This window comes from Nanorana parkeri, unplaced genomic scaffold (genome assembly GCF_000935625.1).
Source record: "Nanorana parkeri isolate BGI_ZX_2015 unplaced genomic scaffold, ASM93562v1 scaffold18, whole genome shotgun sequence".
In the NCBI taxonomy this organism is placed as follows: Eukaryota; Metazoa; Chordata; class Amphibia; order Anura; family Dicroglossidae; genus Nanorana; species Nanorana parkeri.
The window spans coordinates 2,580,730-2,596,333 of record NW_017306286.1 but is presented as its reverse complement, the minus strand read 5'-3'; the positions used below and the strand labels follow the sequence as shown (position 1 = coordinate 2,596,333).

At 43.8% G+C, this 15,604-nt stretch overlaps 1 protein-coding gene across 1 annotated transcript in view; it reads right to left on the bottom strand.

Moving 5' to 3' along the window:
* Positions 1–13,722, bottom strand: part of ANKRD13A (ankyrin repeat domain 13A) — a 28,087-nt gene extending 14,365 nt beyond the window's left edge. Inside the window, exons 1-5 of the mRNA XM_018560462.1 lie at positions 13,353–13,722; positions 7,529–7,661; positions 6,565–6,689; positions 2,326–2,371; positions 2,031–2,174 (exon numbers count right to left, since the gene is read on the bottom strand). Of these exons, the coding sequence (XP_018415964.1) occupies positions 2,031–2,174; positions 2,326–2,371; positions 6,565–6,689; positions 7,529–7,661; positions 13,353–13,448 (544 nt within the window). The 5' untranslated portion in view covers positions 13,449–13,722. The remainder of the gene's footprint in view (positions 1–2,030; positions 2,175–2,325; positions 2,372–6,564; positions 6,690–7,528; positions 7,662–13,352) is intronic.
* Between the last annotated feature and the right edge of the window lie 1,882 nt (positions 13,723–15,604).

The window sequence follows — 15,604 nt, the reverse complement described above, 5'->3', positions numbered from 1 at the left end:
TAGAGTCCCGCTAGAGTCTTGTCTAATCAACAAGTCTGCCAATCTCAATTAGATCACATTAGTGCAACCTTTATGTAACGTAGGGGCAGGGGCGTAACTAGAAATCACAGGGTCCCATAGCAAAATGTTGTATGGGGCCCTGTGATTTCTAGTTACACCCCTTGAAGAGCCCACTTGAGATCCCACACAGCTCACCTGAGGGTGAACCTGCAGAGCCCACCATAGATTTCTATGGTGGGCTCTGCAGGGTCACCCTCAGGTGGGCTGGTCACACTCCTTACCTGTCAGCCTCTTCTTCCTCTGTCTTCCCTCCTCCGTCACCGGGCCCGCTTCCTCCACTGTCGCCGGGCCCGCCTCCTCCGACCCCGCCTCTTTCTGTTGCTAACCCCCAGGTCCCCGCCTCCTCCTCCCCTGCCGGATCCAGCCTCCTCCACCACCGCTGCTGGCTCTCATTGACTCAGCAGCGGCTGTGGAGACGAACGCAGCGCTGCACAGATCACCGACAGTGATCTGAACAGCGGCACATTCGAAGCCATAGCGACCCACACGGCATCAGGGGGGTGTCCTGGCCGGGCCCCCTTGTGCCCGGGCCCCATAGCGGCCACCTGGGTCGCTATGACGATTGTTAAGCCACTGTGAGGGGGAATAGTAAAGGTCACAGTAAACATATGCATTTTACTTTAGGAGAGCACTATTCCCTATTTCACGGGAAAAATAAACGATGTGTGTTAAAGGTTATCATAACATTAAGATAAGATTAGGTCAAATTGACAAGTGCACAAACTAGCACAAAAGCAACTTTTTCAGTTTTGCGATAGCTAAAAATTCTTTTAGTTCACTTGAGCATTTGATGGATGCACATTAAATGCAAATGTAATTCAAATGATGCAACCTGGGGATTAAATAAAACATTTGTATTATTTTCAGCAATAAGTCAGCAATAGACCACTATAGCAGTAATCTACAGCCAAAGGAAGAGGCTGGACAGAGCTGCAACAGCTCTGTCTGAGGCTACAGTGATTTGAAGTACCATTAGATCACTCATAACACCACTACCCTCCAGATGTACATTCTCTTTGACAGTGCAATCCTATCTGAGCGATCTGTAGAAGCATCGGAAGCCCAGGAGCTGATCGTTTCAGCTGTAGGGCTTAGTGTTAGGCCCTGTCAGCCAGATCCTGGTGGTTTTAGTGCTAGATCCTGATGGGACCCGCAGGAGCAGCCAAGCCTGGGTGTCATTTTAAAATGGCACTTGGACAAACAGCCACTGTCCCTGTGCCATTCTAAAATATGCCTGGTACTCAAGCGGTTAAAACCTTTTTTTGAAATTCTTTTCACAGTATAACTACATAAAAACCATTAGCAAAATAAATGCTGCTCTGCAGTTTATTAAATCGGGCCACCCTATGATAGGCATGTGAAACATTACGATAAGGAGTGAAGGATACAATACAATAGACTGCAAACTTTTCATCTATGGGTGTTCAGATCAGTGTGGAACGGACACCGCTAAGTAACATCTGTATAGAAAATGGTCACGCAATACATCCCCATTATAATTTGAGACCATTGCAACATTTTCTCTGTAATAAATGCATTTGTTGTGAAATTATGCCTAGCAGGAACCATGTGAGGAGGTTTATATTCCTCCTACTGTGTATGTCCAGTCTTCTTCCCCAACATTTCTTAGCCAAGTAGGTTTCGACCAAGTATTAAACCCAAGTCCCATGATGCAATGCACCTTTTTAAGGCTTTCCTGTGTTTAAAGGTACTTTGAGAACAAAAGCTGCCAAATGAATCTTCATCAAACTGGTTTTGGACAGAGTGGTGAAGGGTAAACTCTTAGTCAGGCTTTCATTTCTGTTTATATCCCAATGGGGAGATTCACCAGCCTATTTTTCATGATGACCATGGTAAAAGAAAAAAGAGAAAATCCCAAAATTTGGAGTTGTCATCAGAGCAAGATGGAGAAAAGAGAAGGACAGAACTGAAGGGGAGGGGAAGGCAGGCAAGGAGAGGAGAGCACTCACCTTCCTCTTTAAATATAAAGCTATGCTTTCCTCGGATCCAGCTCATGTTCTCAAATCCCAGCAAGGTGGCATCGACTCGAAGTTTGGCTCCACTCTTCCATATCCGACAGACATCGCTGGGACACACTCTTGCTAAAAGAGGAACTAAAAAAAAGAGGAAAAAAAAAAAAAAAAAAAACACAGAAAATATTTTCTACAGCTGAGAATACTGCAAAGATCTGAGTTTACAAAATACAACCAGAAACATATGAAACTGGAAGATCTTTTTTCTGCAAAAAAATGCATTTGAGCTCACCCCAACTTGTAAACTCCCACTTCATTTCCACATAAAAATCAGAAGCCTGAGCAAAGAGACATAAAGACAAAAATATTATTAGGATACAATAATTTCCAAGGTATAGCAGAAATCAATATCAAGTGCAGAATAAAAGTTCAATATGTGTGCATGCAAGTGGAGAAGAACATGAAGAATAAACATGAGCAGCAATAAGCTGCGAGTAAGCTTTATATTTTTCATCCTGATGGATCTCCTAAGAGTATGTTATTTGTCTTCCCTGCTGCGGGAACAAGGTGACACTGCTGTAAAATTGCTCACAAAATACAGCATTCTGTACTGAGACAATGGGATTGATCTAATAAAAGGAGAATATGGTGTTCATCTGGCAAAGTAAATGTCCACTTTGAAAAGAGTGAATGTTAGTAAGTAAGGTGAAATGGTGTTTACTTCGAGTACCTAAATCATATGTATGGGGAATGAAAAAACGCAGGATTTTTCAATCGAGAATTGATTAAGGATTTAGAGTGAATACAGCGTCAACTTATTCCTCAACATCCACTTTTCTAGATGAACAGCCCCCTAGTCCTTAATGCATAAACTCCACTGGCATCCAATACACCTCTGAATGCAAGCTATGGCACATGAGGATTTGTTGCCAAACACTAGAGCTATGGAAACTAGGGCAAAACTGCAGCTGTTACACCATATAAATGGGATTTTTTTGTCAAATCAGAAGGAGCAATCCTGATTGGCTGCTGTGGGCCAATATTTCACTTTTGCTCCAGTTTTTGTAAATCTGACCGTCGGTGTCTCCTTGAGCTCTTCATTATCTAGGCTCATCTATGGCATTATTTTTAGAAACTACTTTGAAAGAGAACTGAGGCCAAACCTTTTTTTGGCCTGTAGTTCTCTATAAGGTCACAGGAGGACATTTACTAACGTCCTCCTGTGATCTAAAACTCAGCATATAGTGGCTGTTGCCAACTATACGCTGACAGTGAAGAGTTGCGCTGCAGCCGGGAAAGATCCCAACAATATTGTCGGGATGCGCCGCGCTGCCTGATTGACAGCCTCTCTAGAGCCAGAGCCAGCTATGCCCGCCCCCTCCCTCATCTGTCCCTCCAGTCAGCGATGGAGGAACAGAGAGAGGAGGGGGAAATCCCTCTGGCGAGTGGTGACCGACAGTCACTGCTCTTTGCAGTGAGAAGATCGGGAACTGAGCGATCAGTGGTATGTGATTGGTCAGTTCTCCATCTATATAGCCAACGTGTGACAGGTGCAGTGTAACAGACCGAACCTAAGTATGGGGAGGAGTGTATTTTACTCTACCCATAATTCTCCTTTAAAAAGTGCCTTTCAGAAAATCCATGGTAAAAAGGACATATAGCTAGTATAGACAGCTACTAATGTCTAAGCTATGGCCACTATTACTAACATTGGTATCCTCATTTACTTTCAGCCTTAGAAGGACCACATGTACCAATCTCATTGGCAGATGCTTTAGACCTTTTCTAAAAAAAAAAAAAAAAAAATCAGCCAATCTGTGACAGACAAGGATCTGAACAGAAAATTCTAGGGATCAAAAGGCTGCTTTCGTTCATGTATGTGGTTCTAGTATGGCCAATTATATTGTCTAGCAAAATATGGGAATTCAGGATTGATGGCATGTCTGCACATCTAACACATCTGCCCATCACCGCTGTTTAATATCTGGCTTCAAGGAGCTTGCTCTGCCAGTATATACACCAGTAAAAATATTTCACTAATCAGTTTTTCAAATTATATTCGGTTAACCCTTTCGCTGCCAGCTCTGTACGGCATACGTCGGAACAAAAGTGTTTCCCGGGCCGGGAGAAGCCGCAATGTCAGGATGGCCGAGCGGTGAGAAACACGGAGCCGCTGTCATCTAGTCAGTTTTTGGATGACAGCGGCTCTGTGTGTGGCCGAACGGGGGGGGGGAAAATCGATAAATATTATTGATATTTATCGATCCTCCTGCGCAGAGCAAACACCGGAGTGATCGTCTGAAAAGAGCATATTGAAAATGACATCTGATTAGTAACAAAATGAAACTAACCTCAGGAAAATGCTATATGTAAATAATGTACAATCTATTATCTCCTTTCAGCTCAGATTGCAAAATAAATAATGCAGAAGATGGTCACTATGTAATGGCATATTCCTCTCAATACAATATGCTTCAACAGGTAATGTTAACCCGAATCCACATTTTGGTTATTGAAAACACAATGAGCAGCGAAAGCAGGACATAGCTGTATACATTGTGGCCACTTGCTAATTCTATAAAGAATTACGCTTGTATGTACACCTACAAGTACCACAGATTAAATTCAAAATGACTGACTATTTTACAGTATAACACTGACCATTACCATACCTGAGCAGTTGCATAGAATAAACAGGTAACATAAAAAATATTAAAAATTGGAGTTGACTCCTAGCTTTACGACAAAATTTAGTTAAAGGAGAACTATGAGGTGAGTGATTTCCACTCATCCTCATAGTTAGAGCCGACATGCGACAAAGAAAGGCAATAGCCCACAATATACTGAGCTTTGGGTCACGGGAGGAGGTCAGTATATGTCCTCCTGTGACCCTAAAGAGAACTATGGGGAAAAACACTTACAATACTTATAAGAGAACTATGGGGTAAGTAGGGATGCAGAGCTACTGGTTTTCCAGTATCGAGTACCGAAATGTATCTTTCGGTACTCGTCGATTCAGAGTACCGATACTTACACTAGAATGGAGCTGGCTTCCCGGCCAATCAGGAAGCCGGGCAGTGCGTCATTTCCCACTGACCCAGCTTCTCGGTTGCCTGGGAAGCCGGCTCTAAAGTGTTTGGCCATCTCGATGCTGATTAGCCAGGAAGTCGGCTTCCCAGCCAATCAGCATGGAGCCAGCTTCCCAGCCAATCAGGAAGCCAGGCAGCGAGTCATTACACACCAACCGGCTTTCTGATTGGCTGGGAAGCCGACTCCATCTTGCCTTGAGGTACTGCCGGTCAGAGAAAATCTCCCTCTAACCAGAAGTTCTAGTCTTGGGAGGGACGTATCGGAGCATTTGCGTGAATATTTAGTACTCGTATCTGTGCATCCCTAAATCGTAAGTAATGTTTTGTTTTTTTATTTGTTCATTTTTCAGGACAGGCTTTTAGAAAGTTCTAGATTAGTGTAAAAATAAATAAAAATATTGCATACAGTACTTAACTGTGTTTTAACAAGTGCACCACCATACACAGACAGCATTTAGAAACCAGGTAAAATCCATTGCGACTGGAGGTTTCAGAATGAGCACTGCCCAAAATATTGACCATGTGGCCTTATAAATGGTCATGGAGGATTTCCACATTCATGACTCTAGTGGAAATGTTCTGGTGGTTAATCAGTAGGTATGGCAGTGTCACTACCTGCTTTACAAGTGCTCTTAATTTGAATTGTTTCTCTGGCTCAAGAACTGGTGACATCCTGGTAACTTGACTTTTAAAACATTCAAAAGACACTTTAATGAACTTTCCAATAGCCATAAGCCAACAAGCAGGAGTAAATTCATCTACTTAGTATTCACCACTTTATCAACAGCTGTTTTCAGACAGGGCTATACGTGTAATACAGGGGTGGATGAATTAATATGGAATTCAGGTCATCAGGTTTTGTTTTTTTCTATTGGGGCCAGCTCCATTGACTACACCTAGAGAAAATCTCAAAAGTTAGGTGCCAGCACGCTTTACAAGAGTTGTAATGCTTAGGAGGGCTAAGAAAAAAGGTCCCTCTAAGGCCCCATTCACACTGAGCGATTTATCGAGTGATTTTTGCAGCGATATCGCTCATATTTCCACACGATATCGCTCTATGTAGCTTCTCCAATCCATTTCAATGGAGCTGTTCACATCTCGTCGCTCAATATCGCTTGTAGCTCGTCGCTGGTAGCTTGTCGCTCCTACATGACCCTTTTTTCAAGCAATTTCGAGCGATTTTGCTCCTGATTGCATACAGCCCAATAGGAAAAAGTCGCTCAATATCGTCGTCGTTCAAAATCGCGCAATTTTCATGTCGCTCAAGTGTGAATGGGGCCTAAGAATAAACCCAAAGGCTGCAAACCATTCTGGTTCACCATGGATCTTAAAACCAGCATTTTATATACCCCTCGCTACTGAAGATTTGCGTAAGACATTTATTAACATTGTGACACATGGCATGTGCAAGGGCTCAGTTTAGTACATGAATGCTGACTCACCTCCAGTGTTTTCTTTAGTAGTTCGGGTACACCTCCAAGAGCTGAGGACGCTTTGTGATATTCTCGGTACTGCAGAACCATTTGAACCAACTCTGGGTCCCCTGTGCTAACTGCTTCGTGCAGAACTGGAATAAAAAAAAAAATTGTCTTAATACATTTCACAGGTTTAAAAATCTCCATGCATATTTTACCCAGCAGCACTGTCCAACCTAGTTCCACATATAGAAAAAAGTGTCCAGGAGACCTTTATAGACATGTTATTAATTACCGACACTGTATATTGTAACTTACTGCATACTGGCACTAGGCATCCCGAATCAGAGTGTAAAATGTCTCTCAAATATAGACTAAAACATGGATTATTTTACAATTTACAAAGAAGTAAAAAAATAAAATAAATGTAAACATTTAAATCCATTTAGCCTGCAATAGGTTCTCCTGTATAAAATTCAACAAATGCCATGATGCCAAAAGACACAATGGTAGGGATATGCAGCAATTAAAACACATTGCACAGAATCAGAGGTACGGTAACCCATAGCTCATCCTACGTTTTCAAAGCAAATGACCACTGATAAACTGTTTTCAGTCAGGAGTTACAGCAGTAGTGTGACCAAATTTGTAGAATAAGAAATACTGGGTAATCCCATGTGGGTAGGACAACTCAAGGTTAACTGATTGGGCAGTTCCGGGTGAAAGAATAGATATCCATGTACAGATCTAGACTTTCTAATTCGAGTTCTCTTGAATCGTCATGTTTGCTAGATAGGAGATGCCCAAAAAAAGTGTGAGGAACCTACTGATACACAAAAGTGGTGGAACTGAAAAGACTATTAAATGTTCTAGCTGTGGGAACAAGGACAAATAATCCAGATTAAACCATACCCTACACTACACTATAACCAAAGCAGGTAACTTGAATTTTCAGGAATATTGTTTATATGCAAAATATTCAAAGTATTACCAGTCCACCCATCTTTATTTTCTTTCGTGACATCTGCTTTATGCCTCAGGAGGACTCTAGCAGTCTCTAGATGTCCAAGGGAAACGGCCAGATGTAATGGACTCCTGCCTCGTGGATCCAGCTCTTCAATATCCTATGGTGACATAGTAATATTACAAATCGAAAATAAAACAGCAATGCCAAAACCATGCACGCATCATTTAAAATAAAGCCCTAAATCCACCATATAAATCCAGCTTTAGGTCTGCAAAATCCCTTAAGCATGCAAATGGTAAACTATTCAAAGGATAGCAGACACTGTGCTCTGTTAAAACTTGCATTAGGAAACAGGCTATGTCTTTACGCTTTTAAGTCGCTGGGCAACAGCCAACGTTGGAGAGAAATCCTTTTGCCAGTTATGGCCAAAAGAACGATTATTTGTGGTTAATCCGGAACAATTAAAACCCATTTAATAATAAGAAGAGGATTACATTAAGTGGGAATATTACTGTAACACCATACATGAAAGGAGATTTCAGGCATTTACAATAACACAAGTCACAGTGCAAGTTTAGACTAATTAAAGTGAATAAGCCCAGCCTAATAAGCTGAATGTTCCTTAGCTCAGTACTATTGATATGGGAGGTACATAGCAGACAGGTGCTCTTTTAACGCATGTGTGTTAAATCATATGTCAATGGTATTGTAAGCAATGTTCTTGAATCATGCCTTTGAAATAAGAGTACCACCAAAAACTGGCATTTAGGTCACCGGTAGACTGGACACAGCTGTTGGTTCTAAACCACTGTCATCACGTCACTCCTAGTCCTGATGAAGATACTTTAATTTTGCTGCTCTCGCTGCAATAAAACTTTAAAGTGGCACTAAACTCAGGCGCTGAATCTTAAAAATGCACTCAGCTCGCTCCCATGATGGACTGCAATCTCATGTTTAGTTTACTAACGTGTATTGAAGTTATAGCATATCACGGAAGTGAGCTTGGAGCATACACACAGGGACCGTGGGGAACAAAAGCAGCCTCCCTCCAGAAGGAAGGACAGTGTCAGCACCAATTCAGAGATGATTTGAGGATCTACAGCCGAGTGATACACAAATAAGACACATTTTTGTTAATAGGTAGGGTATTTGAATGTATTTTCCAGATTTAACTCCTGAGTTTAGTGTCACTTTAACAGGGAATGGAGTCCTTGTGAAAGTCAGAACAAGCATAGCTACTCTGTGGCCCATATATTAACTCTAGAGTTCTACAGATGATTTTGTACCCCTTTTTGGAGTAAAATTAGAATAAAATATAGGAACTGGAGCAGATTATGTTTTATCCTGGCACAAGTAGTAACATTAGTCCCCATTACCAGGAACATTCATGAGCAATGCACAGTAATTTCAAGTAAGAAAATATTAACTTATCGTTTAGTAAGGTTGTGTACATGTTTATGTAAATTACATGCTGATCACATAGACATGGATCACAAGGGCGGGCCAAGGGGTGGTAAAAGCAGGCTGCCGATTTAGGTTTTTTCCCTTGCGCCAACCTAAAACTGAACATAGCCACTACTCACACCTGTACACATGCCGTGTCCATGAGGCAAATGTCCCGTTTAGCACGAGGTACCACTTAATGTGACCATTGCAGTCAGTTGGAATGCGCCACAACTGCATGGGCACGCAGATGCGGCATGGTATTGCAATAGAATAGAAGAGACGAAAAACCAGGAGGATGCAGTATCGCCTCTTGAACATCAGGCAGCCGCTGCTCTACCACCCTCTGAGAAGCTTTCAGTATCCTCACTCAAATGTTTGGCCATCCTGAAAGGCAAAGCTTCAGCCCTTCCTGATACTGCTAAAGCTTGTCTGGACCTTACTATGGGCCAGTACATCCTAGCGATGGGCTAATAGGATGGTGTGGAAGGGACCAGGAAGGGACTCTGACACAACCTGGAAGCTTGGCATCTTTCCCTCTCATTGTTATCTATGTGGATCTTTCACAGCGGTGCTTGCAAACATGCCAGTTTTCTAGAATAGTTACTAAATGCGTTTGTGCATTTTTACCCATGCATTACACAAAGTGAGGGGAAAAAAACGATATTCCTACTCTGCTAGCACACAGCAGGCCCTTCCAGGAGCCTGTATGACACTTCCATTTTCAATTCAAAGTATATGTGTACCTTTTTATGCAAAAAAACAAAACACCTGTACAGGTCCCCTCTCCATCTCTTAGCTATTATAGGGAAAACAGGACTTCAGATGCTGCGCACTCACCCTGCCCGATTCTCTGCTGTGCTGGCAGTGTGTACATTACATTTTCTCCAGGGGCCATGTGCTCAAGTGCAATGTGGACTCTCCTCTCCTTGTAGTGTATGTAAACATTGCCTGGTTCGGTGGACAGACAAGGTGTAAAGTTGCAGTACATTGCATTTGAGGTCTAAAATTTGGCATAATAGCGAAGGGATGGAGTGGGATCTGTAGAAAACACATGTTTTATGTGTGCTTTAAGCACCTGGTGTCCACAATGAGAAAGGCGCAAAAACAGAAATCAGGCCTGAGGTGCAGGATTTCTCTAGATTAGGTATTTTCTTTAGGTTTGAACTGTGACAAAACTGAATATGGTACATAAAGCCTATAAAACCATGTTAACAATGAGTGCGCAATAATTACAGAAATATTGGTAAAGGCACCCAACTGTATACAACTCTGACTGCCAAGACAATATATGACAATCTCTGTCCTAGATTGCCAACTTGTATATGTACTAGACCATCTCTAGACTCCATTGAATGATACAGTCAAGAAGGCTGAACATGGTTGTTCGGGACTCATATGAGGTATAAGAATGTAGGGCAGGGGCCTCCAAACTGCTAGCCTGCGATGGGGCAGCGGGCCTCCCGGTGACGCCAACGATGGGGCAGCGGGCCTCCCGGTGACGCCAACGATGGGGCAGCGGGCCTCCCGGTGACGCCAACGATGGGGCAGCGGGCCTCCCGGTGACGCCAACGATGGGGCAGCGGGCCTCCCGGTGACGCCAACGATGGGGCAGCGGGCCTCCCGGTGACGCCAACGATGGGGCAGCGGGCCTCCCGGTGACGCCAACGATGGGGCAGCGGGCCTCCCGGTGACGCCAACGATGGGGCACAATTCTCGCAATGAAACCAACAATGGGGCACTATTTTTTCCACTGACACCAACCAAAGGGGGTTATTACTCCTCCATCATTTATTTCCACTGCCAGGGAATTTTCTACTACCACTGCACCTTTTTTTTAAAAAAAGATTGAGGACCCCTGGTTTAGCAGATCTAGAGATTGTCAGCCATACCACTGAGGTCTTCTGGGAATAACCTCAAATGAGGACCAAAAGCAATGACAAGACCCAAACTGGTTGCCATACAATGACAGCAGCTTTGGGAAGCAACAAAAAAAAGGCTTAAAATATTTAAATCAACAACCATTTCTTACATTTCCCCATTTGAAAAGCTTTGTAGTACATTTACCAACACCTAAAATGTATATCAAACAAATGTGTTGCTGTCAACAAGGCCTAAAAACAGAAATATTAGCAGTTACAATTTAAAAACTGCTTTGCAGTGCTGAAAGTACAAGAAAATGTTAACACAAAATTCCCCAAGCTTCCTCCTTAAAAGGCAAGCAAGAATTTCTGAATGGCATGTAAAGTCAAAAGACCGTTGGCGAGCAGAGTTGTCATAAATACTTCCCACTCATGTTTCATTGGTTACTAGCACATTAGACCCCCGGTGTCCTAGCAATCCATTTCTCATTTCCCAGCCAGCATGATGTCAGCCAGTATCAGGCCCCATGATGTAATGATGACAGCCAGCATTAGGCCCCTTTGTGTACATTCAGCTGCCGGCTGGGAAATCTCCCAACCGGCAGCTAAATGGGGCAGGGAAAGAGTCACTGGTTGCTGAGAGGCCATCGGCTGCATAGCTGATGACCTTTCAGCAACCAATAAAGCTGAAAATGGACAAAGTATGGTGGGGAACTCCGAGAGGCTAGTTCCCCACCAGATCTGCCTACCTTATGACTGAAAGTGGGTGGATTTCAAAGCTAACATACACCCTACTATTGGCTATGGAAAAGCCCACTGCCTGCTGTTAATCAGTAGCAGAGCGGACCTGATGGGGAACTAGTCCGTCTGCATCCCCATCAGGTTCCAGCCACTGTCAGCATCACTGGTTGTTAAGGATGCTGCTGGTTACACACTACACTTGAATCTGGGGCAAGAACCCACATTTGTCATGCAGATACACCAGGGCCGTCTTTAATATTGATTGGACCCTGGGCAAACAATTTCTTGAAAGGAGAGAGAGAAGAGAGAGTGAGGAGAGACAGCCAGAATAGAGAGAGGGGAGACTGCCAGGAGAGAGAGTGGGGAAAGGCAGCCAGGGGAGAGAGAGGAGAGACATCCAGGGGAGAGAGAGGAGAGACATCCATGGGAGAGAGGATACACAACAGAAATCTAAAGAGTGTTGTAAATAAAATAAAATATTCAACATTTTTAAAAATGGTAACGTTAGCCACAGACACAGGGTTATTCACTAAAGATTGAAAGGTTTGGAGACGGCAGGAGAAGTGAACAATCTAGGACAACATAGCTGATTTGGAGAAAATCTCCAGTTCTGCTCACTTTCCAGTTCAGTTATGTTGTCCTAGATTGTTCACTTCTCCGGCCTTCTCCAAACTCTTCACCCTTTTGTGAATAACCTTGTAAATGTTTGTTGGTGACGCAGGCACAGTCTGACTTCTGATCATTTTTGCAAATGATCGTTATGTAAATATACACCTTGCCCCTTCAAGTAGATAAAGAAAGGGGAGCAGCCAGACATCACCAGTGCAGACCTCAAACAACACAGATTTACCATGAAAACCCAACTGAGGTAATTTACTATTTTCTTGACAATGGTCAGCCAGGATGCCTCCTGGTACCTGTAGGCAAAAGGTGGATCTGGTGACAATCATCCAATGTCCATGGGGTACCAGTAGTAAGCCCCACATGGTACAATGTAATTGCAGAGTCTCTGTACATTCTCTTTAGTAGTTATAAATGACCTTGGGCCTACCTAAACAAACCCATTCGCACCATCATGTATTCCATGACAATGGCTCCCCAACGTACCTCCAAAATGCATGTGTGCTGCAGTCCGGCACATCAAATGTCCTGTGCATTGGGCTGTGTTAAAATGCAGCCTGCATTGTTGTGCACTTTAGCCTGTTCATTCTGAATAGGCTGTTTGATACAACGCAACACGTGACAATGCATGACAACTGGGCAGGTGTATACAGATTTCGGCCAAGTATAACCGTCTGTGTACTTCTTGACAAAATATCCTCCATTCTGCATGTTTTGCCCTGTGTAGTCCTACTCAAGTGTACACATGCTAAACCTTAGAAGTCATTCACACTGTAATGCACATGGCATTACACACAAGCAATTTGGTATGCATTGGTGTGTGCTGCTAGAAGGTACTGGGCATTTTTTACCTTAATGCAGAGAATGTAATCCTTTAACTGCGCCCAATGCACAAATACAAAATACAGTGCTCTACAAGAAACCAGCGCTTTGTGGGTTGCAGTTTGCTTTTGCACTTTGGAAAATAGAGCAAGACCAATTTCCTCCTGCATCAGCCCATTTTACATGAACACACGCGTGTTGAAGAGCGCTACACAGGAGTCCTTATTTCTTGGGATAAAAAAAAAAAGTCAAACAGCTAGCTTGGATTTGACAATCTGATCACTTTTAATTCCTTAATTGACGGGTTCTTATCAGACAGGCAATGATCCACAATAGACAGGCACTGCAGATGCTCTCACCTTCCCTTGCAGCTCTCTCTCCAGTGTGAGGAAGTCATTATTCCAAACCAGGGCATGCAGGGGGTACTTGGCTTGGTACTGCTCTTCGGTGCTCATCTTTTAGGCTTGGCTGGTGTGTCGGGCCTGGCACGGTGTCTCCCCCTGCAGATCACACCCCCCAGGCTCGGGCCGCCCCGGAGACACCGGACTCTCCAATACAACTTTTCAAAACAGGGAAGCGCCGGGCGTCTCACAAGTGACAGCTGTAGGGGTGACACAAAGCACACACTTCACTGGACACACCGCGAAGGCGGCGCAGGCGCTGTGATATCCGGCAGCAGCATAGCAGACCCTAGGCTTAAGAGGACACCACACCCCACCCGGTACTCATCCCCTACATTGCCCGCACAGCAGCGCAGCAGCTCAGGGCACCCCCTGTGGGAGGCGCTGCAGATGGTGCGATCCAGGACACGGACGCAGCCATTGTCACTGTGAGAGGAGGAGCTGCCATTTTGTCATACATAATGTAGAAAACGTCATTCGCTAAAGAACGGATCACAGGGTAACGTGACCGTCAACCAAACATTGCCACTGCGGCTATCGTTACAGGGAAGCAGGGGTGCTCTGCCTTTTCCTTGAACAGTCCGTACCTGGCGTTGGCGTAATCCATATCAAGGTGTGCATCTGGATACAGCTGCTCAGATTTCCAGGGCCTTCCCTCCATACTCGGAATGTGGGATGGAGCCGGAATGAGATTGGACAGCGGCTGCTATTGTCGCTTCGGGCTGCATCGATTAGAGCTCGCTGCAAAAACATACACGGAAGTCATAACCATCTTTTTGCGTTCCACGCCTCCCTATGACTCCGCCTCCATGTCGCTAATTGGAAGAGCAGCCTGATACATTGCGGCTATAGAGATGTTTTAAGCCACGCCCACTTAGTTGGAGAGCCTCTCTCCGTTATATACGAAACATAATAAGGAATCCACCCTAGTCAGTTGTACAGTAATTATATCAATCATGTACACTCAATTCATCTAGATCTTCACACATCCTTCTACAATGACCGATAATGACTACACTATGGAACATTTGTTGGTAAACTTTGAGGAATTGATCACCATCCTGCCTCTGTCCAGAACCTTTACAGTGTAAATGTAAAAGGAATGTAGTGCAGCTAAATAAAACGGTGTTATACCTGAAGCCAGCTGTGTATTTAGGTTTTATGCTGCTCTAGGCAACACTACACTCTGGCTAATCTAAATTTGTACCACCCCTTCCTGTTTAAGACATTCTGTGTAACCTGTCAGTCGCTTGGTACAACGCAAACGCTTCATCCAGGTTCTGACCGGTTGCGCTATTAGCGTAGCAGGGAAGCCGGAGTCTCAGGTGGGCTGTGAATGATCTCTGGTGGGCTCTGCAATCTCAGCCTGAGACCCTGCAGAGCCCACCATATATCCTTCACAGATCCCGCACAGCCCACCTGAGACCGTGCAGAGCTCACCATAGATTCCACACAACTTACCTGAGACCACACATAGACCCTGCACAGCCCAACTGAGACCTTGCAGAGTCCACCATAGATCCTGCACAGACCACCCACAACCAACTTGAGACCTTGCAGAGCCCACCATAGATCCAAACACAACTTACCTGAGACCCTGCAGAGCCAATCATAGACCCTGCACAGCCCACCTGAGACCTTACAGAGCCCACCATAGATTCCACAAAACCCACCTGAGACCCTGCAGAGCCCATCATAGACCTTGCAGAGCCCACCGTAGACCACACATTTTTTTTTTTTTAAGTCCACGGTGCATGCATCCAAAAGCAAACCCTTGAGAACAAAAAAAGTGAATAGTGAAATCACTACACACTAACAAAAAAAAATGCATAAGGGTGCTATGGTCCTCCTCTGATGAGGAAGGGCCTCAAATTCCTGAAACCCCCCCAAGGCTCCTGACAGGGGCAAGGAAGCCTGTCTACATCACCTCCTGTTCATTCATGATTGTGGTTATAGTAAACATACTATGTCCAGAAGTTATGAATGAACAGGAACACTCAGTATAGAGGATTCCTGTTCATTTATAACAGGGGCTGCAGGAAAAGAGATTGAGAACTCTGTGTTCTCAATCTCTTTTTCTATTTTAAAATCAAAATATTAGGGGTCTGTTTAGACCCCTAATATTTCCCCGAAGCCCTTAAATGTAAAGTAAAAAATCAAAATATTTAATAAAAATAGATATAAAAATGTTTAAAAGTTTATAAAAAATA